The sequence below is a fragment of the Ursus maritimus genome, unplaced genomic scaffold (genome assembly GCF_017311325.1).
Source record: "Ursus maritimus isolate PB19 unplaced genomic scaffold, ASM1731132v1 scaffold_30, whole genome shotgun sequence".
Classification (NCBI taxonomy): Eukaryota; Metazoa; Chordata; class Mammalia; order Carnivora; family Ursidae; genus Ursus; species Ursus maritimus.
In genome coordinates this window covers 9,532,793-9,559,561 of record NW_024425564.1, presented here as the reverse complement: position 1 = coordinate 9,559,561, position 26,769 = coordinate 9,532,793, and the positions used below count along the sequence as shown (strand labels likewise).

The window sequence follows — 26,769 nt, the reverse complement described above, 5'->3', positions numbered from 1 at the left end:
CGGCCTCAGCCGGCGCTCACCTGAACGGCCTAAAGCCTCCTGGGACAAAGCGTGGATTCCAGCGAGGAGGTGGCATTATTTAACAGGATTCTGCCGAGAGCGGAGGGAGAGTGCCCTTCTTTCCCGGCATCCCGGCCCGCCCCTCCGGGGGGCCTGGAATCGAGTCCGAGGTCGTACAGTAGGTGCCCCTCGGCCGCCCCGGCGGCTCTCGAAGGCGTGCCTTCACTCTTTCACCGGAGTTCCCTTATCTTGCACCAAGAACCGAATACTGTTTCTGGAGACCCAGAAATGAATTCGGAGCAAGAACGGCGCCAGGCGAGTCAGGATGGCCGAGCGGTCTAAGGCGCTGCGTTCAGGTCGCAGTCTCCCCTGGAGGCGTGGGTTCGAATCCCACTCCTGACAAAGCAGCTTTTTTTAGTTGAACTAATGAATATATCCTGCTGCCTTTTCCTATATTCCCCATAGTAGAATCATCCATTTTTTTAAAATTTTTTATCCGCGCTCTAGAATTAAGCACTAGAAGACGATTTAAGAACTAATAATTTTAATCTCATCTCCTCTCTCACATTCAAGGAATTAAAGGAATGTCAACTCCTAAATTACACGGATGTCCCCAGGGCCCCTCTTTTGTTTTCTTTACTTAGAGATTTCTAATACGCTTTTCTTAATTCATTTCCCATCCCCCACCCCCATAAGAAATTACTGGAGAAAGTTCATCTTTTTCTTTCTAAATGTTTCTGCAGGACACATATTTTTTATTTCAGTGCTTGTGCTTTTAATTCACATAAATGACACAGTTTCATATATTCCATTCTACGTTCACTTTGTTACTGTCCTACCATGGTTTTGAGGTTTATTTCTGTTGCTGTATGCACATCTAGACCACATCTAGACCAATTACTTTTAACTGCTGCACAGAGATCTGCAAGCGTGTGTGTGCCTACGCGCCCAGGGATGACTCCCAGTTCGGGTCCCACGCCTTGCTATCAAGAACATCTTCCCAGTATTCCAGTTTGAGGCTTTCCTTGACATATGGTGGGAGCAAATGGCAGGTGATGAGGCTCTGACAGTTTGCAAAGTTTGCACTTCATAACAGGATCCAGGATCCAGGGAATGTGATTTAGAAACACAGAAATTCATGTTTAGCGACTTTTTCAGAAATATCCCTCAAATTCAAGTTTCCTGATGTCTAGCCTACTTATCTTAAGCATTAATAGCTAGTTACAAATATTAGCATACAATGTTTCTATTTTGAACTCCAAACTTGGACCCTGAATATTATTATTCTCACATAATTTATTGCAAAGCCCCAAGTAATAAAAAATCTCAGGTAACTAGAATTTTCTTCTCACCGTTCCTTCTTAAAAAAGAAATCCAATCTAAAACCTGCTTACAAAGACCAAAAACAGGGTGAATCTGTTTTATGATAATGATGTTCAGAATCACTCTGCCTTCTCCCAAATTCCTCAAAATTCCCAGAAACGTCCATACATACACTGAAAGAAAAGTGAATTGGTATTTCTTAGAAAGATTATCATCAATAAGGTTAGAAAAGAACAATCAAACAAGGTTTCTCCTATCGCCTATATATTCGGTCCATTTCTTCCCACTTCGAGTCCCCACTTGGGCCTGGGCAACGTATGGTAAAGGAGGAAATAGCAAATAGGTGCAAAGAGGAGAAGCATTTAGAGATACTTGGAGGGTCAACAGGTTGGTTCAGTGCTATTCAGGCTCCATGGGCCCACCCCGGGCTCTGCCACTTATGGGTTGTATGGCCTTCCAGACAAGTGACTCTTTAAAGTAGGGGAAATAGCTGAACGTACACTCATGGGGATGCTGTGCGAATTTCATGACTTTGTATACATATGAAGTGCTTGGCAAATAACAAATGCCTGGAAAATAATAAACACCAGATAAATGTAATTTTTTATTACAATAGGAGCACCTGCTGTTTGCTGGGGCCTGTGTGGAACTCCGGAGATCCGAGATCGCCTTTGCCCCAGGAGGCAGACAGGATGGCGACAAAGTCAGATAAAAAGCAAGTAGATGAGTGTTGCTACCCAGGGTGAAATGGGAGACACAGGAGAGCCTCAGCAGTCCAGAGAGAGACTCCACTTACTTCACAAATAGTAAATTCAAATGCCTCCCTTACTGCTTTGGTAACACAGGGTCTTTTTGAAGAAAACAAAAATACCATGAAGCAAAACCAAAACGAAACCGAACAAAAACCAGGGAGCACTTGATACTGATCAACTGTCAGGTCAAGTCCATCTGTGGTCCTCATGAGGCCACAAATGATGAGGATGCCCAAAGGCCTCCGGTCACATCCACACAAAGAAGAGTTTCAGGTGCAGACACATCTCCTCCCCTCATTGCTTCCACCTACCTGCACGGGGCATCCTCTTTGTCGCCACTGGTCACCGCCGTTCCCTTTGCCTGGGGCACTCTGTCCACACCTTCTCCCCTGCCGACCCTCTCCCCTGCAGAAGTGGTACATCTCCTTCACGCGCAGTTTGGGCATCACTTCTTGCATGGAGTCTGCCCGCACCTCCTTCTACCTCCGTCAGTCTGGGTTAAATAGCAAACCGTGGCCCACAGTGTCCCCACTCCCAGTGTTACTACATGCCACCATCTGACTGTTTGCCACCCCCTCCCCCAGCCTTTCTAGAACAGAACTCGTGACCCACGTGTGTGCGATTAGCCTGGCACTTGCCATATATCTGGCTCCGGACAAATAGGCACTGGGCGGACAAACAAGCATTTGGTTGTAAGTCATTTCCACTGGTACATAAAAATCACTTCTGTGATTGATACATGGAGAGTTAGAAAGGCTTTTAAGCTTTTGGGAGAGATGGTGAGAATTCTCACCTGGAATATTCTAGCTTCAGTAGTCAGTGCTATTTCCTCAATGGTACAGATCATGCCATCTATTGAGGGCCTGTGGGCTGGAAGCAGCCCGGTAAAGGTGTTCCTGGACGCTGATGGAGTAGGGAGTGAAGGTTAAGTCAGACTCAGTCACAGGATGAAATAGTGGTCTAGTGTTGACTTCTGCCCGGTGCCTCAGCTGTCCTCTGCATTTGATAGAAGTCTGTAGTCTAGACCTGGAAGAAAGGCTTTCCTGAGCAGAGGATGGGAGGATGTAGTGAAAAAGAGGGTCTGCCTTTCCATTGCTGTCTGACGCCTATAAAGAAAAGTAGGGAGTGAAGCTGCAGAGTGAGTGGAGAAATTCTCCGTAAGGATAGAGTTGTTTCCTGAGCTATTTCTCAAAGTATTGGGACATGATGTTTCCACAGATAGGACAAGAGACCATATTCAACCCTTGACCATCTACATTAAATGCTGTGCTCTGAAGGTAAAAGCAGGCTGGTGGAACTTTCTGTGCCCCGTGGTGGGGAGCCTGGTGGTGGGAGATGAGCGAGAGGGTTGTTAACAGCTACGGTGAGCTTCCACTTCCTGGCTCTTAGTTTCTGTAGGGGCCCGGCTGCTAGTAGAACTCCAGACTTCTTTCCCACTTCCTATTTTTTTCGTCCCTCTTGGAGAGTTCGGGAGTAGGCTCCGCAGCTCTTCTGGACTTCTTCAAGTCAGCCTGGAAGCTGCCATGTTCAAGTCGGCCTGTTCTAGTGGCTGTCCACTCTGATAATACGATCAGGTAGAAGCATCTTCCTGACACCTTCTTTTCTGAAATCTCGGTGACAAATATTTGTTTCTGTTTGATTTTCCTTTCTCAAAAACTCTGGGCACAAAACCACCTTTTAAAGCACTTACTTATGGCTTGTGTTATGTGGTTGGGTTTTAGTGGCTGCTATGAACTGAGATGCTGCAGCTTATCAATCACTCCAGAGGCTGACCTTTCTAAAAATACTGCCTGCAGATTGTGAGAGTGCATCCGTTTGGAGTTCCCCCTGGCAAGAAAATAGAATGACCAGAGATGATGATGTCACTTGTAGTTTAAACTTGGTGATTTTCCCTTCTGCTTTCCCTGGTTCCTTTAGTATGTGCTAAAAATATATTACATGGAAATAAAGATGTTGACATCAAGAAAGGTAGAAAATCTTTCTCCCTAAAGAAATGCAAGCTCATCTTTGTATCTTCTCTTTGCAAACAAACAGCCCACCCTCAGACCCATATAAAACTCTTCAGTTAAATCCCGTAGGGGAATTTGCCCTAAATATTGCAGTTTGATCACTCATCCTCTTTATCAAGGGTGGGAAAACCACAAAAGGCCCCGCTGGGATTCGAACCCAGGATCTCCTGTTTACTAGACAGGCGCTTTAACCAGCTAAGCCACGGAGCCAGCACGTCCTCATCGATTCAAATCGACAGTGAAAAGGAAGGATCCTTGCTTTTGTGTACATTTCTGGATTTTCTCACCATTGAGGGTCAGGAGTAGCCCAGATGCTTCTCCAGACCCTAAAGATAAAGCAGTCCCCGCTTCGCCCCCCCCAAGACCTAAAAAGCCGCGCGGCTATAGGAAAACCAAGTCCCCTTCCGGCGGAGCCAGAGGAGTTCTCCTGCCTCCGCGGGGAGCGTGACTTGGGGCCCAAGGTCAAGTTCACACCCGAACACTTCCAGCACCTAGAACTGGTCCCTCAGGAAGCGAGCTCTCGGTCCTGTATTCCACGGTGTTTTTAATTCGAAGTCCAGTCATTCCTTACCCCATTTCTTTCCGTAAAGATTGGGTTTCACCTGCCTGCTTCTTGCTTATAATGTTAGGAAATGGAATTCCAGAGTCGCACCTTAAAAATACAAGACTTCATAATTAAAACCTAGTCCTAGAGAGAAAGGAGCGGCCGCCTGTCATCTGCAACTACAGAGGCAGAGATTTCTTGGCCTATAATTGTCCGAAGGATCTGTTAGATAAGATGTCAAATTGAGAGCATTCACAAGAATTTCTATATTATCATGGAGACTTGTGTGAGTATTTGTAACTGTTCCCAATTTATTCTCTGTAAAATAAATCTTCCCTTGGGAATAAAATTTGAAGAGAGAGCATTAGTGAAACTCCCAAGAATTTACAAATTATGTGGCCATAACTGTGAAAGTAACTTCCCCAATGAAATTATGATTGGCGGTGTTGCTTGAAATCTATTGTCATGGTGATAATGCAGAAATCAACATTTCAGTTTTTCTAAACTGTATCAATATTTGAAGGATTTCGCTGTCACACTACAAAAGTTGGCACTTAGCTCCACCTACATTCATGATGGGGGTGAGGGATGAGGTGTGAAAGCCGGACTCGGCTAGATTTCTCATTTCAGTAAAACACAGAAAGTCTATGAAATCAGTTTGACAGTCCATGAAGTAAGCACCTCTTTCTTTACTATTATAAGATTACCCATCATATTATTCGTGTGCTTGGAGCCAATATATTCATGAACAGCACAGTCACTCCCATTGTGGCTTTGACCAAACTGTGGCAGACAGAAAGACAGCAGAGCCAACAGTACTTTGTTTGCATTTTTCCTTTGAGCAGCGGTCAAAATTTGCACTGAAACTTTGGGAAGTCAGCTGTTTAACAAGCCAGAGACAAATCTTGGGGAAAAACTTGAGCCTTAGAGCAATCGTTTCCAGAAATCTGGACGTGAATTCTATATTCTACTCCATTCCCAGTGTGACCAGCAAAGACCATGGATGTTGGTTCTGTGGCACATATCTGAAACTGGAGAAGGCACACATCTCCGTGTCACAGGCTGCGGACAATAATGTAAAGAAAAGGGAGGGGCAGAATGCCGTTTTCTGGACGCTTGAGAGAGAAACCAGAAGAACAGTGTCCTGAGACACAGAGAAGGAGAGGAGTCCACCACTTCGATGGTGAGCTCGATGCCTTCACTTGGCTAGGCTTTGCTATCCACTTACTCAACTGAACACTGAGCTACATGCTGCTGTGAAGATATTTTGTAAATATGGTTAACATCTACAATTAGTTGACTGTAAGTATCCCCCGTAATATGCGTGAGTCAGCCCGTTGAACCAACTATTGTTTCCAACCAATTGTTTCCAACCAATTATTATCTCCAACCAGTTGAAAGGCTTTAAAAGCAAAATGGAGGTTTCCTGAGAAAGAAGAAATTCGGTTTCAAGACTATAACATCAGCTCCTGCCTGAGATTTTCTAAAGCACAGGCCTGTCCAGCAGAATTCAGGCTTGCCAGTCCTAGAAATATTCATTCATTCACTCACTCATTCATTCATTCATTCATTCATTCATATTTTCTTACTGGTTCCGTTTTTTCTGGACTCTGTTTCTCTGACTGATAACAACCACTGAAGAAAAGACTGGAAATTAGAAACTGGATCTCTCAGAAAAGAAGGCACGGTAGAAAGTTCTCCAAAAACGAAGTGACAGCCTGCCTCGGCTCATGTCAGGCTGTGCACACGGCAGAGAAGTTTGAAGCAGCAGGAGAAGCCCATGCTGGGTATGTGATGAGCATAAAGTAGAACCAAGAAGTACCCATTTGTTTCACTTCTGAAAATTCAGGCATGATTGTTCATGTTTCCAAACTTCTCTTTGGAAGAAAAGTCTCCTTTTGCATCTTACAGGGAGGGGATAATCTGTGAACTTGGATGGGAAAATGCATTTTTATCTTGACTAACTTGTTACTGAAATTTTGTGTTTTCTTCCACTATGAATGTAGGCAACAGATCACAGTTGTATTTCAGCCCTTTTTACTTTATCACTTTTGGAAATCACAAATATTTCATATCAAATTACAGTTGTTACAAATTTCTTTACCATTTATGCTCATGAGTGCTTTGAAATTACAGTATTTATCAGACCTCCTGCTGTAGATTGTCATTTGGCGCATTAATAAAGGAGCACAAATATTACCATCTCATAAATTTTTATAACCATACCATAAATTTTTAATAAATTTTGATAACATATTTCAATAGAATTGAGTTCCCTTTGAAATCTTACGTATTTATCTGTTATCTTTATATTTAAAAGTATTATTCTGAGAGGCAAGTCCATAACCACCAAAGTGCCCTAGGGGTACAGTACAAAACCTGGTCAGGAGTCCCCTGCTCTACTGTCCTGGGGAAAATTCCTAACTAGATCGACTTTCACGTTATGCAGAAAGAGTAGCAACCTGTATATTCTTCTTAAGGGCTGCCGCCGTTTTAAGAGCTGAAAACAACTATTTTCTAAATTCATCGTGTATGTTCTCAGTATCAGGCAGTTTTACTCCATCTGTTAACAGCCCTCAACTTATTTGCGATTGCTCATCCAGGCATGGAGATATCGCTTAATTCTCAGAAATACAGAGGCTGAACTGCACACATCAGAGATGCTTATTTGCTTCTTGAGAAAGCAAACACATGAGAGCTAATGATGCTCCTTTTAAAGGTGTCAAAATCTGAGTTGTAGGCCCAGCGGTAGTAGCACAGGCCGGTCAGGTGCTTAGCACTGAGCCTTGCTTAGTAAATACTGAAATACAAAATTTGTAACGACCCGAGGCGAGACAACAAAGCATGTCATATCATGCCAGCCCACAACGACTTCCAGTTTCCTGCAGGTCACATCCAAAGCCCTTGCGAGTGTCTACAGGGTCGGAGGTGGTCTGCGCGTGCTCCCACCTCCAGGCCTCGGCGCTGGAGATTTCCCCTCCACGTGGCTCTTTCCCTGATAGCCGCATTTCTCCAGTGTCAATCACCGGCGCTGCTGGGCTTTCCTAGTCTTCCCGGTTTGTTCGTTTTCCTCCAAGTGCTTATCATGATTATTTTACTTATTTAGTGCTTCATGGTCGTAAGCTTCTCGAAGGGCAGGGATCACTTGTCTTTTCTTCTCGGATCGGCTTCCAGCACTTCGAACGGTAGGTAACACAGGTTGGTGAGTGAACGCGTGGATGGAGAGGGGACACGGGCGGAGCGCGGACGCCGGGGCCCGAGCAGGCTGCTGCTGGCGCCTGCGTCCCAACGAAGGCATACAGGCGCCCCCACATCCCCGTGCGGGCCAGTGGCGCAATGGATAACGCGTCTGACTACGGATCAGAAGATTCCAGGTTCGACTCCTGGCTGGCTCGGGGGGCGCAGTGCTCTTTTACTTCTTTCCACTGCATACCACCAAGGAGCTCCATGCAGTTCGAAAATTCGGGTGAAGGGAGGTTTGCCTGCAAGTTCCCGGAGCGAGAAGGGCAGCTCTTAGCACAGCTGGGGTTATCAGCCCACTGCAGAGCGGGTTCCGCGTCTCGGCCACGCGGGAGCGCTTAGCTGCCCGCGGAATCTGAGCGGTTCCCGGTGCATGCCCATTGCAATCTCAATCATAAAGATTGAAGTCTTTCTATTGTTTTCCTGCATTTGGCCATTTTCAGAATAAATTGTTAAGGATTTGGCTTCAGGTCTGTGCACTGCAAGGGCTTGATCTGCGCTTCCCAATGGCGTCTGGTATGAGTGCTCGGGTGCACGGGCGCATGCACCTAGAAACGACACTCAGCAGCAAGGATGGAAGGGCATGTTCTGCAGGGAGAACTGCCTTCTGGGGCAGCAACTTGCTGCCGCGTTTCCGTAGTGTAGTGGTTATCACGTTCGCCTCACACGCGAAAGGTCCCCGGTTCGAAACCGGGCGGAAACACGTACCAACCCCTTTTTGTTACTAATTCCTTAAAATTTTGTCTTCTGCATTAGAAAAATACCACGTCCTCATAAATACGACCCCCGCCTTTTGTTGTCTTGTGGCGGGGCCGTGGTGCGGAGGCGGCACCGCCCGGGGTGGGTCGGGGTCCCGCGGCCCGGGCTGCGGCCTGACGTATCGCGAGGGGAGAAGCGGCTCTCCCCCGCTCCGACGCAAGGCCGCCGGCCGCCCGCAGCCCCGGAAGCGGTTCCTCGCCGCCCGCCACCTTCCTGTTCCCGGCAGGGCCCGCTGCGCGCGTCTCCCCTCGGCCCCACGGCCCGCGCCGGCCCTGCCCCAGCCGAGGGCACCCGCGCGGCCCGGGCCGCAGCTGGGCGCCCGCGCCTCTCGCACGGCCGCGGGACTCGGGTAAGCAGCGCAGGCCTCGGTGCGCGCCTCCCGACGGAGGGGTGGTGCGGCCGCCCCCGCGCGCCGGGGAGCCTCCCCGGAGTAACGGTACGGCTGGCGACCGGCAGCCGCGCCAGGGCGGACGGGGGGCGGCGACGGTGGCGTGTGGAGGGTCTGCACCGCGGGCCGCGGCTGGAAGCGGTCGGGTGGGCTGGCCTGGCCTGCGCGCGGCCTCTCCCGCCCTTCTCCCCCGTGCCCACCGAGCGGACGCCGCAGGCGCGAGGCTTCCTCCACTGTGGCCTTCTGCGCTCCCCGTCGAAAGAAAACGATCCCAAAGTCAAGAAGCGGACCAGCTGTGGGTTCCGCGTAGTGCCTCGAAGCTTGAGAAGAGTCCCTGGCAGCCCCTGTTTAAAATCAGGTCTTGAGCCCCGGTGTGTGGCCTCTGACCTCTGCCTGACACACGGCCTGCTTCCGTGTTAATTGGATCCATCAGAGGGTTTTCTGGTGCAGAAGTCTTGATATTGCACCTGACAGCCTCGGGTTTATCCTCAAGATTTCTTTCTTAGATGTGTTACTACGACTACTCCTACTTTTATTATTTGTATTACTGCTGCCACTACTACTTTTAGGGGTTAGTCAAGCCTCGTCTCTCAGATCCCAATGCTCTACGTTCCCTGGAATGAATGCTATGAATGTGATGTTTTTAGGGCCCTAAGAAAAGAAAGGGCGATCTTTACCTAATGTGCTTTTTCTTTCTCTCTCTCTCTCTCCCCAGCTCCCTCTTTCTCCTCCATTTTCATACCTTCTTTTATCATCTTGTTAATTCCCTTGTTAGCAAGATAATAGTAAGCTTTGGTATGTGCTCAGTAGAAATGTATCTAAGACATTTTCATTTGAAATCATCTATACTGCTCAGAAATACAAGTGAGTTAAGGTGGTGCCCTGAAAGGAGGCTCGGGTCTCAGGGGCCTGGGAGATGTTGGGAGATTTGTCCCCTCCCATCCCTCTGTGATGCCAGTGGGCAGGAGTACTTTAGCTGGGAAACCAAGTGTGCCCTAAGCCAACCAGTTGCAGATGGGTGATGGTTTCATTGGAAGCCTATGGCCGCCTCCTTCTCTTCAAACCCTGTGTATTCTGGCAAAACGCAGAAGGAGCCCTAACCTTTCAGATACTCTGCCCTCTCACCTCACTACGCTTCCGTCTCCCAGTCTCCCTCAATGCCAAATGGAAGCTCAGGCTGCCCACCTTGGCTGATACTTCCTTTGGAAGGTGGAGAACAAATGGGCTCTAGATAGTGGCTGACACCACGTGAGCTCTTGCTCCCGTGGCACACTGCACCTTACATATGACCTTTTATTTTGTTATAGTCTTTCTTCTCTCTTTCCTAAGCCTTCTCCCAGGTCTTCCCTCCAACCCCAAGGCACAGAGAGAAGAAGGTGGCCTTCTGAGTTTGGGGTGGGATTGAGACTAGAACCCAAATTAGAACTATCTCCCAGAAATCCAGGTCAGTAACAGGTCAAGGGAGCAAAAGGATGCTGCTAAAGTGTGCTTGTAACTGTTCGCTGGGAATGGGTGGGGTGTGTATTGGACGAGTAGAATTTGCTCCATGGATACTGGAGACAGGCTTATAATGAAGGAGAAAAAAAATATGGGAAAAGGATTTTGAGAGCTATGCAAAACCTCATAGTGAATCTAATCCCAGATGTGTTGTAGGTCACTGAGGGCTTTACACTCTTCCCTCCTGTGGTCGTCTGCTAGGGCTCCGTAACAAAATGCCACCGACTGGGGCTTGCGAACAACAGAAATGTATGTTCTCACAGTTCTGAATGCTGGAAGTCCATCATTAAGTTGGTGGCAGGTTTGGTTTCTTCTGAGGCCTCTCTCCTTAGCGCGAAGATGGTTGCCTTCTTGCTTTCTCTTCGCATGGTCACCCCTCTGTGTTGTTGGCGTCTTCATCTACTCACAGTGGATTAGGACCCACCCATATGACCTCGTTTTTCCTCGACTACCTTTTTAAGGGCCCTATCTCCAAATACAGTCACAGTCTGAGGTCCTGGGGGTTAGGACTTTGACCTATGAATTTGGGTGGGGGAGGAGGGGCAAATTTGCTGACTTTTGGGGACTGAGATCGAGGATTACATATATTATTGACAGAGTTTGGAGATTTCCCAGCAGTTAACCTCACAGAAGACTGTAGCACACCTGCGTCTCATTTTAGTCATCATTTGCATATTTCTCTTGCAAATGAAATAGACTGTTTGCTTTTTATTTGACTTTTAGGTTTTTTAAGCTACTTCTACCAGTTAATTTAAACTTCGTGGGTCTGCTTCTAATGAAAATATGCAAGTCTTCATAGCTAACAAAAGTACTTTTAAAAAAGGATGGAGCAGATGTTCCCTCTCCCCTGAGGCTGCCGAGGGAGAGATACCTTTCCACATTATAGAACAAGCAATTTGGTTAAATGAAGGGTTAAATTGTGAACTTTCACAAGAATTTCAGTCTGATTCTTTGCAATGCGAAGATGAATGATTCAACACTTTCACTATTTTGTGTGTTCTGTTCTCTGTTAATATAATTCTGTCCTTGGAAGTGTTACTTTAACAAAGAGGAATTTTTAAATTCCTAAAACTTTAAAAATTGTTGCCATGTCTTGATAATTTCTTGCCCTGGTGATAGCACTGAAAGTCCTATCTCTGTATTCCCAAAGTTATAAAATTATTTATATGATTTATCTGCTAGTTCATAATATTTCTTTTCTCTCACATGCCTGATGGAATATTTGTAATCCTATGACTTCTCTATTTTATTGCCTAACAAATTATTTTCTCTTTTTTTAATTCTTAAAATATGGGATTTTTTAAATTAATAGACTTTATTTTTTTAAGGCCAGTTTTAGTTTTTCAGACAAGTTGAGCAGAAAGTAGTTTCTCCTGTTATTAAAATTTCTCTTGTTAGTAACAACTTGCATTAGTGTGGTACATTCTTACAATTGTTGAGGCAGTGTTTCCACGTTATTCTTAACTGAAGTCCATTGTTTACTTTAGGCTTCACTCTTTGTATACAGCTGAGTGTTGCTAAATGCATAATGTCATGTATCCACAATTATAACGCATACAGAATAGTTTCATTGTGCAATATGTCCCGGTACTCCACCTCAAATGATTTCTTCTCGGTTAACACCACTGTGTGGTGAGAACGCTCCCCTCCCCATCCCTCTTTGGCCTTCACGGAAATGAAATGACTTTTATCCCACTGGCCCTTTTTCCTTATTTGTCTATCTGTCTCCTAATTTGTAAGGTCTCTGGAGAGGCAGCCCGAGGTCTCCTGATAAGCTTCCTAAAGGTGAGTTTCAAGGAACTAATCCATATTCGTCTACTCAGATACAACATCCAGCCAGCGGCCTGTTTTCCTTGAATTTATCTTTAGTGTTACCTGCTGTGTTTCGGCCTTTGACATGTGGAGATCATGGCCCCCCTGCTTGGGATGGACTGCAAGGGATCTAACATGAAGAAGACTGAGCCCAGGAAACAGACTGTGAGCACTCCCACCCCAGGACCTGGGCTAAGAAACAGAGTTTTGGAGTGAGATGGAAGGAGAATGGTATGGAGTGTCCATTCTTTAGGGAAGTGTGTCCTAGAACAAAAGCTCAGCCTTTGGTTTCCTCTCTCATTCTCTGGTAAAAAAAAGGCCTCTAAGAATATATGCAGAATTTTTAGCGTGACAGTATTATTTTTTATACAAGTTGGCACACTTTTGAGAGTGAATGGAAACGTTATTAATAATCACACCAGGGCAACAGGTATAAACCAAGTCACCCTAATACTATACCAAGTGATTTTCGTGCCATAAACTCTCTCTCAATGTTGGTCCTTCATTTTAATAACAGCTGTCTTTTCGTACTTGTTGCTTTCTGGGCACACCTTTACCATACCCAGAGTTGACCTATGTGATCTCTTGCGTCCTTCTCAATTACTTTCTTTAAAAATTGGTTTTTTTATTGGTTCAGTATTTGGATTAAAAAAAAAGCCTTTTGTTCTCTAAGGATTGTTCACACATTCCTTTAGTGGTACATTTGGGAGAGAGAAAAAAGAATAAATTAGACATAAAGTCATGTCATGTCTAGGGCAGCATGTCCTCTGGAGGGAGCAGGTTGAGGCTACTGGACCCATCGATCCGCAGAGTGCATCTGTGGCAAGAGGGACTTTTCCGCCCTCAGGAATATAGAATATTTAGAGGCAAGGGAAGAGCACAGTAAGGGAGGAGAAGGGTCCAGCTAATTTCACGTTAGCTTTTCAGTGAATTGCTTTCAGCATGAGAATAGAAGTGTTTCTCCTCTCAATTTCGATCTCTGTTCCCAAAGTTTCTTTAACGTACCAAGGGAAAAATACTGACTTACTCAGGGCACTTTGCTTCTCCTTTCTTCTTTATACTAACATATTTCTCCCTCTATTGCACAGGAAGGAAGGAAACATGCAAAATTTCCAGTAATTCTGATGAGGAAATGGGGAGAAAAATAGATAGTTTGGTGTTTTAGCACCATTTATAGGTGGTCACTTCTGTTAGCGAAGGAACATCAAAATCAAAACCAGGTTTGCTCAAGGATCATGTTTGCCAGCTATCTATGTACATAGTGAGGTTCAGCAGACACAGAACAGAACAAAACAAGACTCTGGAACAATTTAGGGACAGATAATAATTTTTTTTTCTTCTTAAGATAAAACGTTGTGGAGTGGGACAGGGCCTAGGGCTACAGAATTCCCCAGAAAATGTTTTTGAGGGTGGTGCAGAGGTGTGAGTAGCTAGTCCTGGCCTAAAGCTTTAAAAAAGTTCACACAGTGCTTCATGCCCAGGTCCCGATTACCCAAACTCAAAATAAATCACTTTCCATTCTGTGTGTCCCTGAACCTGTGCTTTGGCTATGTACTTTTTAAAGTAGTTTTTATTAATTCTTGAGCAGATACATAAAATGTCTCTGTGTAGAATCTGGAGAACAGTACCCCAGCCATGTCCCTCCTCCTCCTCACCCCACCCTCAGTTCAGGGGGGAGAATGCTACCCCCATCCCTTCCCCTGGACCCTCTTACCCTCTCCGGCCACCATCCCTTTCTCAGCCCCCTTTGATGTGTCTACAGTCCCAGTTTTTATCTTCCTCTTTTTTTTTTTTAGTTTTACTACATGCTTGTAGCCTAAACATGTCATTTACTTTCGTACTTACAAATGGATCTGTACTGTACGTATTTGCAGCCTGTCATTTTTGCTCCACAGCGTGCTCTTGAGATTATCTGTGTTTCTGCGTGTCGCTGTCATCTCTTCGTTTCTGCTGCTGCATAGCATTCCCTCACCGAGATGCTACTAACGTATTTGTTCTGTTACTGAGGGCCAGTTGGTGGTGTTGGGTTTTGAAATTACAGAGTCCCCATAAACATTCTCGTGGGGATATCCTCTGCACATCTCCAAGAATTCCTCTGGGGAAATACTCAGAAGTGAAACTGCTTTTCAGAATGTTTTCAGATTTAATACCCTAATTTACACACACAGAACACGCACTCTGGCAGTATATCGTGTTTTAATTGTTGCACACCTGCTGAGCCCTTAATTTTGTCAGGCAATTTCGTTTCCACCAGTTTGATGGGTGTGGCGTGTTAGCATGCATTTCTCATATTACTAATGAGGTTGAGCGTACTTTTATGTGCGTATTTACCATTTATGCTTTTTCTGAGAAGTACTTGTTAACACCTTTGCTCATTGTTTTAATATTTTCCTTTTGTCCTTTTCTCGTGGATCTGTAGAAATTCTTTGTATATTCTGGATTCAAATCCCCTGTCAGTTATGTATGTTATGAATATCATTACCCAGCTTATAACTTATCTTTTTACTTTTTTATACTTTATTTGATTTACACAAATTATTCATTTTAATATAGTCAAATTTGAATTTTAATGTAGTTAAATTTGTCAGTCTTTCCCGTTATGGTTTACACTTTTTGTGTTTGTTAAAGAAATCTTTCTAGGAGCAGTGTGAGGAAGACAGAAACCGCTCCCCTCCCTAGACTGGCCAAGCCACCTGCCAAGCGCCGCTGCCACCATGCCCAAGAGAAAGGCAAAGGGAGATGCTAAAGGTGACAAGGGGAAGGTGAAGGATGAGCCACAGAGGAGATCGGCGCGTTTGTCTGCTAAACCGGCTCCTCCAAAACCAGAACCCAGGCCTAAAAAGGCCCCTGCAAAGAAAGGAGAGAAGCCGCCCAAAGGGAGAAAGGGGAAAGCAGATGGTGGCAAGGAGGGGAACAGCACTGCAAAGAACCTAGATGCTTCCACTGCCCAGTCACAGAAAGCAGAAGGCAGTGGGGATGCCAAGTGAAGTGTACTTTTTTGATAGCTCTGTACTTCTAGTGACTCTACTGTTTGAAATACTATTTTTCTTTAATCAAGTTTTATAAAAATGTAGAATTTGGGTTTTTTTTCTTTCCAAACTTATGTTGTTAGCATACAACACACATTGTTGCTGTCTTTTGTAGAAAGTGCAAATACCACTAATAGAGTGTCTCAGAAGGTGGATTGAAATGGGGGAAGATGGGATCTTCTGTCCTTATTTTTGAAGATTATTCTTGGTTCCCAGGAGAGATTTTCTGACATTCACACATGTCAGCCACTTTGGCTTAGAAGCCTTACAACAGAGAGAAGCAAAACTTCATGTCTTCTTTCCTGATGCCATCAGCATAGACTTGACTTCCTGAAATAGTAATGATGTGGCCTTGGCCACCCAAAACTCCTGTGTCGGGTAACAGTACTCAGGCTTTCTGGTGATAATATCAAGATGGTGTTGCTCAAAAGACCAAGATTCCTGTTTGTAGTTTGTGGATCATCCCATCGATGATCTTAGAGTTTTCAGTTCCTTTCTTCCATGTCAGAGTTGACCTGTGAAAAGATCTTACACGCCTCTTGTGAAATATCCACCCCTTCTGAGAACTCCGCCTTTTCAAAACAGCAACAGAAGACTGTTGACTTTTGGGGGAGGGGAGTTTGAAAGTTGTAAAATGTTATGGATTGTCAACCATGTCCTCCTGGAAGTAACTGGTTTTGAAAAGTATCTGATAAAGCCGAATACAAATTGGCTTGGTGGTGGGGGATCACTTCCTACCCAAAGTCACAGGTGGTGGGGGATCACTTCCTACCCAAAGTCACAGGTGGTGGGGGATCACTTCCTACCCAAAGTCACAGGTGTATTCTTCATTGCATTGTAAACATTTTATAGTCTTGCTTTTCACATTTGTCTTTAGTCTGCTCTGAACTGATTTTTGTGAAAAGTAGGAGATAGAAGTTCAATATAATATTTTTTCCATGTGGATAAGTGGTGGTTGTCCCAGCACCATTCTCTGAATACTTAATTCTTTCCCACTGATCTATAACACCAGCTCTTTCGTAAATAAAGTCTCTGTGTGTGGGTGAGTCTGTTGATGATTTCTATTCTGACTCACTGGTCAATTTGTCTAATCTTGTGGCAGTACTATACAATCCTGAGTACTATTTTAGAAAAAGGTCTTGGTATCTCAGGACAAATCCCACCTCCAAAAAAATCACCACCAAATTTTTCTTCCTCGGGGGTATCTTGGCTATTCTTAGCCATTTGCTCTTCAGTACAACTTTTAGAATTAGATTGACAAGTTCTAAAACAAAACAAAAATGTTGGAATTTTTATTGGATTTATACTGAATTTATAGACTAAATACAATGTTGAGTCTTCCAATCCATGAACATGATATAGTTCTCCATTTATTTAGCCTTTTTAAATGTCTTTCAATAAAGTTTTATAATTTTCTCCATAAATGTCTTTTGTTAATATTTCTTAAGGACTTTATACTTTTTGACACTATTCTTATGGTATATTTTTAGTTACTACATTTTCCGTTTTTAGCTAAAGTTTATGTTTATATCCAGCAACCTTGCTAAACTCTCATTAATTAATCTTTTGGGTTTTCTACATAGGTAAACCATATGTTGTGTATGTGCGGACAATTTTGTTTCTACACGGTTTTATTCCCATTTTTACTCTTTCTAATGCTAGGCATTGTCCAAGTGCTGGCAGCACAGCAGTGAAAAAACAAAATCTCTGCTTTCACCAAGCTTTTATTCCAGTTGGGCCTGGGGGGAGAGTTAGAAAATACACGGATTTATGTGAGGAGGGGCCTAAGTAAACAGGTAAAAGTGGGTGCTATTTCGATAGGGTGGCTGGGGAGTCCTCCATGATGAGATGACATTTGAGCAGAGCACTTAATGAAATAAAGGAACAAGAGATGTCAATATGTGGGGAAAACACTCCAGCAGACAGGAGGTGAAAATGTGTTTGGCTGTTTGGCTCGCTGAGGAAGAACAAGGAAGCAGAAGCAGCTGAATTGGAAAGAAGATGGGTAAGGATGATAGCTGATATGATTGCAGAGATAACTGGGGGCCAGGAAATGGAAGACTCCAGGCTGTAATTGTTCTCTGAAAGTGATGGGATACCATCAGAGTTGCCAACAGAGAACACAGTCTAAACGTTGGGAGTGGGGGGCGGGCAATAGGCTGTCAGGGGTGGGCAAGAGTTGAAGGAGGAAGACCAATTAGATGGCTGTCACACTGAATTGCAAGAAATTCTACTTTATCATGCTGTATTACTGTAGTCCTTCCCTCTGTTCAACTATTCCCACCCCATTTTCTTTGGTAAACAGCAAACATGTATCTGTGCTTTCTCTTTGCTAAGCAAGAGGTCAGGACCAAAGAAAAACATTCCCTGTCAAATGCAATAAAGTCACCACACAGTACTGTGCTTAGTGTTGTGGTAACACTGCAAGAGCCCTGCCCCTGATGCCAGAACATAAAGGGGTTTTAGAGAGAACTTCCTTGGTCATTTTGACACCAAAGCAGCAAAATGAAAATAGGAGATGGTCAAGCAAGGAAGGAGTGGGGAAAGCCTTCTAGTAAGATAATAACATTTGCAAAGATTGCCAGAGAATATGGTACATAGTAGATATTCAATAAACTTTTGAATAAAAAATGATTTAAATGCATAACCAAACAAATTTTAGGTTTTTTTTTTATAATAATAAAGTATTTCTTAAGTGCTAATTTTTTGCCAAATACTGTCTGTCCAGTGATTTCCATGCGTAATTTTATATCTATGACCCTATGAGCTGAATATTACTATCCCCATTTTACATTTAGTGAAACTGAGGCAAATAGAGATTAAATAATTTGCCTTGAGATCATACAGTGAATAGAAAAATCCAAATTAAGACCTAGGTCTACAACTCAAGAGCCTAGAAGGTTTCTCATTGTCGAAAAGATCAGTGGTATAAATTTCAAATATAATCCATCAGTTTCTGAGTAAATCAAGGAATTTCCCAAGATACCATTAGGAAACAACGAAATGCAAGAAATAACATGCTGTGTCCTAAACAGTTGTAATTCCCAGTGAAGAAGGGTAGTAATGAAAGGACCCTAAATTCCAGGGGGAAATGGTCATATGGAATTTAGGATTTCAGTGTTTCTCTAGCAACATAAGGCTAAAAAGGCTTATTTTTTTCTGTACAAAGACGCTAGTTTTTTAGACAAATATTTCTAAGCGGGGAAAAGCAAATTAGGAAATAATAAACTACACTTTAAACCTCCTTGTCCACTTTTCTGGTCCACTTGGCACTTACATTCTTATCTGTAAATTAATAAATTAACATCCTGGTTTATGAATATCTTGAGAATTTGGGTGTCTGATACCAAACAGACTTAGTGATCCAGAGTTTTCCATAAGTAAATTTCTGACCCTCAAAACTGAGGCCCTGGTCCTGGAAGAGCTAGAAAGACGAGGGAGGGAAACTTATATTCCTGTATCCACCCTTGTCCCTCTTAGTTCTGTTGCCTGGTGAGCTGGGGAGACCCCGGGCCCTGAGGCCTCCGCTCACTCAAACCCGAGGGCGTCACCAAAGGTTCTTGGTCGTGTCATGAGAAAGAATTCGACAGACGCGCAGCATAGTGGACAAGCGACATAAGCGGGAAAGTTTATTAAAGTGAAAAGTACAATCTCCAGCCTTGAGAGCAGAGAGGGAGGAGAGAGAGAGAGAGAGCGAGAGAGAGCGAGCTGTGCGTCCTGGGGGCTGGGTTCCTATCCTTTACTGGCAGCTGTGGACTAGGGGGCGGAGTATTTGTTATGTGGGGTCGGAAGCAGGGTTTCCCGCTTTTCCTCCTCACTCGCTCAGGGGTTTCCTGTCGGGGCGCCGCCATCTTGGGCCTGTCTGGTGGGATCCGGCTGCTCGTGGATGCGGCCAGGACAGGCCACTGACCTTCCCCACAGCCGGCCGTGGCCGCCTCCTTGCTGGCCTCCGGGCATCCTGTTAGAGCCTCACTGCCTCTTCTAAAAGTCCTAGCCTCAACAGTGCGCACAGTGATCTCTGAAACACGGGCGCCAGGCCTCCTCAGGCCCCTCCACGGGTCTGCATGTGGGTCCTCAACGGGAAATCCGACAGCCCACCCGCATCCGCCCCGGGCACGGCCAGACGAAGCACTTCCGGCCCTTCTAGGCCCTTGGGAGGCCTCCTCTCTCGGTGCCGCGGCCCCTACCCAGGGGGGCTGGCGTCCTGACTCCAGCTGGGTAAGCGAGGCTGAGGCTGTGAGGCTCCTTGCCTGTATTGCTGTTCAGACCCCTCGCAACCTCGCTCAGGCTTGGGGTTTCGGGCGCTCACCCCAAGTCCCTTCGGTGAGGGGAGTGTCGGAACCCCGTGTCTCTTGGTGCGCGGCCTCTGCATCTGTTAGGTACCGGGGGCTCTCTGGCCGCATGCTGCAGCCCGTGGAGCCCTTCTCAAGATTATATTCTAAAAAACAGTAAGAAAAGACATAGAATGACCAAAAAAAAAAAAAAAAAAAAAAAAAAAAGGGGGGGGGGAGAAAGAGAGGAAAAAGAAAAGAAAAAGAAAGTCAATTATACTACGAAACATTACGAAACACGTCAAAGAACCTTGCGCTGACGCATTGAACATGAAGGCCAAGACCCGTCTCAGGGCTTCGGCCGTCGCGGTAGTAAGTACGCGACATGGATGTGATTGGATGTGGGGGTCGGCAGCGAACGGCCAAACCGAGTTCTTGAGACGTTTTCGGTGCCAAAAGCTGTTTTTATTATAGCACAGCGACGTCCGGGGCAGGAAGAGCTGCAGCTGTGGTTTTGAGGAGGGACTGATGCTACACTTTTAAGTTTGTGGAGGGAGGGAAGGTGGAGATAAGGTGAGTTCCAGGAATTTGTTTGCTGAAAGCAGGGCCCCCAGGACCTTGGGGGTCTGGCTGTTGTTCGGATAAGGTAGCTTTAGGTTTTTAGTAAAACATGAACATTAAGGCAGCCGTGCGTTCTGGAGGACTGCCAGGCTGCGCGTCTTAGGCATTTATCAGTGGGCTGCGGGTTGTAGGGAGATTTAATTTAAGCTACATTTCTCTTGCCTTTGTTCTCATCAATGCGAAAAGGTGACAAAAGCAGAGGAACTTCTGACTGTGGTTTGTTCCCTACATTCATATGCGAAGGGTACGCCAAATTTCAGTTCAAGGTTAGAGATTTTGAAGATGTAAATATTTTTTCCCATCCAAGTTCACCAGTCGCCACAAAAAAATTTTGTGTGGGTGATGAGAACGTTCCAGATTTACTCTCTTAGCAACTTTCAAATATATAACACAGTATTGTTAACTATATTAATTTTAGTTACTTATATATATAACTATATAATATAATATATAATATAATATGTACTAAATATATATAAATATGTATGAATTCATTTAGAGATGAGTGCTAAAGAATGCTGTCCACACCCTTCCTTCCCTGAAGGAAGAGGAGACTATGGGGTTGATGAGTGCCAGGAAATGCGAAAGGTTCGAAACTGTACCCAGCTTGCAAGCTGAACTGGCCACACGGTTTCATGGATGCTGGTGTAACTCACAAGGCTCCTGGGTTAGGGGACAATGGAAAGTCTATTATTTTAGTAATAGCAGTAGCCAGATTATCAGCATTTTTTTCTCTGGTTCCTTGGCTTTAGTTCTCAGAGGGCAAAACCATGATATCTGTACATGCAGTGGGTTCTAAGAGAGAAACCCTAAACCATGGATCTCTATTCTTTTATAATGAGCTGGAAGCATGCCTGCCCATCACTCTGGAGAGACTCTCTTGCAGGAGTGTTTGCTGTATAAGCATCCTTGAAAAGAAAATCCAGAACAAAGAGCAGTCAGTGCATTGCTAGCAATACATGCAGAAATGTGAGAGATTCATGAAGGATTATGTCCCAACAATGAGTTGCTTTCACTTGTTGAAGTTTTTGTGTTTTGTTTGTTTCTTTCTTCTTCATCTTTTTTTTTTTTTTTAAAGAAGTGTGATTTGGGAAATTTAAATCTGAATGTTTGCCTAAACTCATCTGCCCAATAGAAGGGTAAATGACCCAGGGAAACTTCTAGTAGCTGTTTCCTCTGGGCACCAGCCTCAAAGTAGCTGGGTTTCTTGAGTGGAGGATGCCAGCCACACATTTGGCTTTGTTTGGTAAAGCAAATGATTAGCACTAGTTGAGTTTTAAGTGTTTGAAGGTTAATGGAGACAGGTTTAGAGATCGGGACAATAGTGTAAAATGGACATACAAAGTGTCTGTTTCCTTAATCCAGTGCCGTGTTATAATGATCTAATATATAAGTCCCTTGCCTCCTGGAATTGGAGTAACATTCTTGTCAAGTCTGTCAATGGATCAGTTGCAGCCAGGTGGTCCCTTGTTGTCGGAGCACAGATAACAGCACAGTAGGGCTGGGGTTTCAGCCCCTAAGATCCAAAACGGAAGAGTGGAAATGGTTGTCTTCTCCTTCTGTCCCAAACTTCTCCTCCAAGACTGAGAAAAGAAAGGGAATCTTTTAACTGTTAACTGTGCATACTGATGTATTGGGAAGTCCTTTGTCTTCTTGAACAGTGCAGCTGCTCAACATTGGTTATTTTACTGCTTAGCACACTCTCTGAGACCATGTTGGAATCATTTTGGCATTAATATTCAATTTTGTGACTCCCTCCCACTGCTTATTTTTAAAAGGTTGTGAGAGACAACTGCCCTGTTGTGTTTAATTAAAGTGAATGGAGGTCTCTTTCCTTTCGAAAAAGCTCTGAGCGTTGTAAGAAACCATGGGGTCACAGCCCAAGTGGACTGCCCAACAGGCAGTAAAAGCTTTCATGAAGTGATGGGCGCTTCAAGAAAATATTTCTCCTGTGACTCTAGTAGCAATAATAACAATGATCACACTGGATAACTTATGCAGTTTTGGTTTTGCTTTTTTTTCCCTGCAAAATGCTATCCTGTCTCTGAGGATTGAGCTCAAGGCCCTCATATTATGAGGCTGACGTGCTGCCCACTGTGTCAACAAGGCAACTGACAGGAAGTGTTCTTTTTTCTCAGAGGTTTTGTAGCTGCTTTGATGATTTTTCACAGCAGTGTAAAATCCACTTTCTCTGTTATCTTCTGGATCCAGTAGGATGAAAATTCTGCTTTGGGCAGTGACCAAATGAAGGTTCAATCAAGGGCTGCCACATTCTGTTTCTTCAGTGGTTCCCAGGAGGGCAGAGACGGTGTTGGTGCCAGTGTGTTCAGGGGACTTGAGGTTTTGGGGTCCCTCTAAGAAGGGGACTGGGATTTAGGGGAAGAGGCAGGGCAGGCAGGTTACTTGGCACAGGACCCATCACCCTGTGCTATATGTTACCTTGCATCCTTATGATGACTCTAAGCCCAGTGTTTCCCAATGAGGGGGATGTGAAATCAATCGAACTGTGGGTAGCTCCCAACATGGCCAAGAATAGGATGGAATCTGAAACATCAGGATGCAGTGCGTGTGTGAGACTGAATGGTAATTCAGGCAATTTTGTTCCTGCTACATTTGTGTGTCTGGGTCCAGATGTAAACTCAAGTTCAAACTGGTCATGGCCAAAAAAGTTTGGAAGCTGCTGCCACTTGGCCCTGAGTTGGAAGTGCTGATGCCAGGACCCCTGGGGTTTACGTGGGCATCCCCAGGGCTGAGCAAAGGAGAGGATCGGAAGGGAGCAGTCCAATGCCAGACAGAGGGAGCACTTGTGTGTTTTTGTGGCTTTTCAAATGAGAGTTTGACTTTTGATGATTTGTGGCCATTGTTACTTGTGCTCTAGACGAAATGTTTTGTGTGCTGCAGCTTCCATCCTCCCTCCTAAAAGGCTCTTCTATTTTGTGAACAGATCCTAGGTTATGATATCTGTGCCGTGCTCGGGATCCCCTCTTGTTTTTCAGTGAAATCAGCCTGTGATTTGAGATTATCTTCTTTCCTGTTACTATTTACTGGGCTAAAAATGCAAGAATAGGGAAGAAAAGCGCTAACGCCCGAACAGGGACTTGAACCCTGGACCCTCAGATTAAAAGTCTGATGCTCTACCGACTGAGCTATCCGGGCTCACATAAGGTGTTTTTGACACATCACCTGTAGTCAATTTATCTACAAACTTGAAGGAGGAATTATTTTACAAGTTTGACCCATGATTCTGGTTCAGGACTGTGCATTCAGAAAATGTTTATAAATACACTAATCGGCATAGAAACTCAGTCACAAGGAGGGTCTTCTTTAATACCAAGATCTAACCGTATTATATTAGTTCCCCCAAATTCTTTCACTCTATAAAGTATAGCTATAAACTATATGTATAGATGAATACTATATATGTAGATATACACTATACTGTATAGAATTCAGTGCGGTTGAGAACTACAGAATGCTGGCCTTCAGTTCCTAGGCTTCCAAGAGACCTATCTCAAATATGCTACATTTGGACTGAAATAGAGCACTTGCGAAAGGAAGCTGATCCATCACTGGTGCTTCTAAGGTTTGGGGCAGCACTTTGGACGCCTGAATCTGGGTCGAGAAACAGGGAGCAGTTTGATTTTGTGCTGGGTCTCAGCTGTCTTTATTTATTTATTATTTTTTTATTTAAATAAACTTTTAATTTTTGAGTAGTTTTAGATTTACCAAATTGCAAAAATGTACAGAGTTCTCTTATACCCAGTGTCCTTGGTTGTTCACATCTTACATCATATATGCATTTTAAGAAAACTAATTAGAATACTGTGCACATGTAAATACAGGTGCATTTCTCAGCTTAGAAAGATAATTACCATTACCAACATTCATTTGCCCCCCCCCCCCGGGGTCCTATCTCCTCATCTTCCCAGGTAAACACTGTCTTGAATTTGGGTTTTTTTCTCCATCTCATGTTCTTTACAATTTGGCATGTATTACGGTGTTTCTAAGTTCCCGAACAATATGCTATGGAAACTTCCATGATAAAATTCAAACTTAAGGACTTATTAAAAAAAAAAAACACAAAACCAGAACCAATCTCAGGTTTATTTAGGCATCTCTATTTACTTAATCATCTTCTCAATCGGTGTTCTTCAGTACCAGCACATTTTGGGCATGAGATTCTACTGATCACTGAACACGTGCTCTGCAAACACTAGGGCAGCCTAACCTTTCCACTGCTGGGAACAAGGGTCCAAAAGAAGCAGGAGGCCTGCAGCTGACCCGCTCCTCCCCCCTCTTCCCAGCCTTGTGCTCCAGAGACTCGCAGAGGAGGTCCATTCTTCTGGAAGCTCCCTTAAGGCTTTGGGCTGGGAATTCTGGGTTCTGGGAATGGGCTAGGGGGCAGTGGGGTGACTAACTCTTCCCAGTTTTAGCACTGGATGTCCTGAGCTCCAAGGCAAACTGGAACTCTAGAAGACCTTCTGCTCCATGTGGACGAGAGCCCCCTGTATTACCAGGATCCGTTTTTTCTAGGTCGAAGACTTGTCTTAGGTCGTTAATTCTTCAGCCAATTTATCTTCAAGTAAATAAATATCCCATGTTCTGAGACACTTCCCATCAGTTCTCTTCCACTTCTCTCAATTCAACTGCAACTTTCCAGTTATCTCTTCAGCCTGTAGTCAGCCTAACATGGCTGCAGTATCCCTCACTTGTCCTTAAAATAAAAGAAAAAAAGGAAAGAAAGGAGCTTTTTATTTTATTTTCAGATTTTTATTTAAATTTGAGTTAGATAACATATAGGGAGAAAGGAGCTTTTAAAGTAGAGTCCCCCTCTCCTTTTTCTCATCAGATTTTTAGGTATTTGGTTCCATCCTTTGGTCTCCAGGTTAAGTGCTTGACAAGGGCCCGATGGCTGGAAGACTTCCTGTACTTGGAACACTGATGTTGTCCCTTTAACTATTTCATGATTTTGCTGAACAAGTAAAGGAAAATGTAACGTCAGCATTCAAAAACATGTTTTAGTTGCAGGGGACAAAAATAGGATTCAAAGGACTGGGAAGAGTTATAAAGGAATACCTTATAGGGTTGGGGATGTAGCTCAGTGGTAGAGCGCATGCTTCGCATGTATGAGGCCCCGGGTTCGATCCCCGGCATCTCCAGACTCTTTTTATCTACACAGTCAGAAACTTTTTAAAACGTTGAATCATTAGACTTCGTATCCTCCTCTTCATCAATTTCCTGCGGTGTTCTTATTCCCATTGCATTTTGAATTGTGTATGTAGAGAGAGAAACAGGATAAATAAGATATTTGGGGATCTCTTTATCTGAAACTAATAAAAGTGGAAACGTAGATAAAAACACCCAAGGGAGAGACGGCTGAAGCAGAGCAGCCTGGAAATCAGCCCCGGGCCCATTGATGACAGGCTGTTTGTAGTATCTGGCTGGCCTTCAAAGGCAGAGATAATCTTGGTCTGAAAATACAGAGAGGGGACAAGGGGGTATTGCTAGCGCCTCGTTGCTGCGTCATGGCGCGAAAAAAAAAAAAAAGGACAAGTATTGGGAAAAGGACGAAGCCTACCTAGCTCGGGGGGGAGCGAGGGGCAAAGCCCGCATCTCGCGTATCCCAAGCTGCTTACAGAGTAAAAAGCAACAATAAGAATACCTTCTTATCTGGACGTCGGAAGCGACGCGGTTGGCCGGTTAGCTCAGTTGGTTAGAGCGTGGTGCTAATAACGCCAAGGTCGCGGGTTCGATCCCCGTACGGGCCAATGCTTCGTTTTCCATCCTCTCCTTGAGAAATATTCTTCTCTACTCTTGGGTGGAAAATGAGGATCACCGGCTAAGGTAAGACAGCCTGCTGTGTTCCCCCACAAGCAACGTTTTGCCACGAGTCCAAACCACCCGAGGAGAGCCCCGAGAACCCTTCTTGGGAAGCCAGCGTGCTCAGAAAGTTTGCACGGAGAAGCAGAAGAGCAGCAGGACTCCTTAGGGCTATCCCATTCATTAGAAGGAAAACGTGTCACCTGTTTGTGAAATGTCCAAACACTGCCCTCGAAATAGTGCCCGCCACGCCGGCACCTGTGGGAAGAGAAGGCAGGGCTGGTTTGCCGACTGCTCGGCTGAGGATTCGGGTTTGGGTCCGGCATCACGCAGGGCAGGGGAGGAATCCGTCCAGAGACAAGCATGTTCTCAGGGAAGGAAGGACTCCGCCGTTGGCGCCACGTCTCGGTGCCGACGCCCGCAGCCCCGCTGTTCGGGCCCTTTCCTGACCGTACGCCCGGAGTCAGCCTCTTTTTCCACCGAAGCCGTCTCCCGGCTCTTTCACTCGTGTCCCCGTGTTCCTGGCTCGGCCGATTTCCTTTATTCCGGTTGAGGAGCTCCCACGCGCCCGCTCTCGGCGTGGAGAACCCCGGGCTCCGGCCGACGCCCCCTAGCGGTCGGAGGCGTGCGAGCGGCGGGCCTGACTCCCACTGCGGGGCTGCGGGGCTGCGGGGCTGCGGGGCTGCGGGGCTGCGGGGCTGCGG

The 26,769-nt window shown here is 45.0% G+C and overlaps 1 protein-coding gene, 1 long non-coding RNA gene and 7 other non-coding genes across 19 annotated transcripts; 6 read left to right on the top strand and 3 right to left on the bottom strand.

The window, feature by feature from the left end:
- Positions 1-319: 319 nt before the first annotated feature.
- Positions 320-402, top strand: TRNAL-CAG. The gene has a single exon. It is a non-coding gene; the product is annotated as a tRNA-Leu (tRNA).
- Positions 403-4,220: 3,818 nt separating this feature from the next.
- TRNAT-AGU lies at positions 4,221-4,294 on the bottom strand. The gene has a single exon. It is a non-coding gene; the product is annotated as a tRNA-Thr (tRNA).
- Positions 4,295-7,950: 3,656 nt separating this feature from the next.
- On the top strand, positions 7,951-8,023 carry TRNAR-ACG. Its single transcript has one exon. It is a non-coding gene; the product is annotated as a tRNA-Arg (tRNA).
- Positions 8,024-8,498: 475 nt separating this feature from the next.
- Positions 8,499-8,571, top strand: TRNAV-CAC. The gene has a single exon. It is a non-coding gene; the product is annotated as a tRNA-Val (tRNA).
- Positions 8,572-8,861: 290 nt separating this feature from the next.
- HMGN4 (high mobility group nucleosomal binding domain 4) lies at positions 8,862-16,773 on the top strand. 8 transcript variants are annotated; one of them, XM_040645193.1, is made up of 4 exons: positions 8,877-8,976; positions 12,253-12,297; positions 12,382-12,555; positions 14,953-16,773. In XM_040645193.1, exon 4 carries the CDS (start codon positions 15,039-15,041, stop codon positions 15,309-15,311), a length of 273 nt encoding a protein of 90 aa, XP_040501127.1. In that variant the 5' UTR covers positions 8,877-8,976; positions 12,253-12,297; positions 12,382-12,555; positions 14,953-15,038; the 3' UTR covers positions 15,312-16,773. The 8 variants fall into 8 exon arrangements, 6 of the variants coding, with proteins under 6 accessions (XP_040501129.1, XP_040501127.1, XP_040501128.1 ...); XM_040645194.1 differs by having other exon boundaries at positions 8,879-8,976; positions 12,418-12,555; XM_040645195.1 differs by lacking the exon at positions 12,382-12,555 and having other exon boundaries at positions 8,862-8,976.
- A 6,555-nt stretch (positions 16,774-23,328) lies between these two features.
- On the bottom strand, positions 23,329-23,401 carry TRNAK-UUU. The gene has a single exon. It is a non-coding gene; the product is annotated as a tRNA-Lys (tRNA).
- Positions 23,402-24,240: 839 nt separating this feature from the next.
- LOC103665093 lies at positions 24,241-26,657 on the bottom strand. Of its 4 annotated transcripts, XR_005838852.1 has the most exons (5): positions 26,516-26,657; positions 26,269-26,323; positions 25,908-26,058; positions 25,322-25,716; positions 24,241-25,217 (listed from the first exon to the last, which is right to left on the bottom strand). It is a non-coding gene; the product is annotated as an uncharacterized LOC103665093 (long non-coding RNA). The 4 variants fall into 4 exon arrangements; XR_569237.2 differs by having other exon boundaries at positions 26,269-26,657; XR_005838853.1 differs by having other exon boundaries at positions 24,241-24,959; positions 26,269-26,657.
- On the top strand, positions 25,333-25,404 carry TRNAA-CGC. The gene has a single exon. It is a non-coding gene; the product is annotated as a tRNA-Ala (tRNA).
- TRNAI-AAU lies at positions 25,940-26,013 on the top strand. The gene has a single exon. It is a non-coding gene; the product is annotated as a tRNA-Ile (tRNA).
- Positions 26,658-26,769: the final 112 nt, after the last annotated feature.

Excerpts from the sequence above, each read along its gene's own strand:
- HMGN4 (XM_040645195.1), top strand. The coding sequence starts at position 15,039 with ATGCCCAAGAGAAAGGCAAAGGGAGATGCTAAAGGTGACAAGGGGAAG.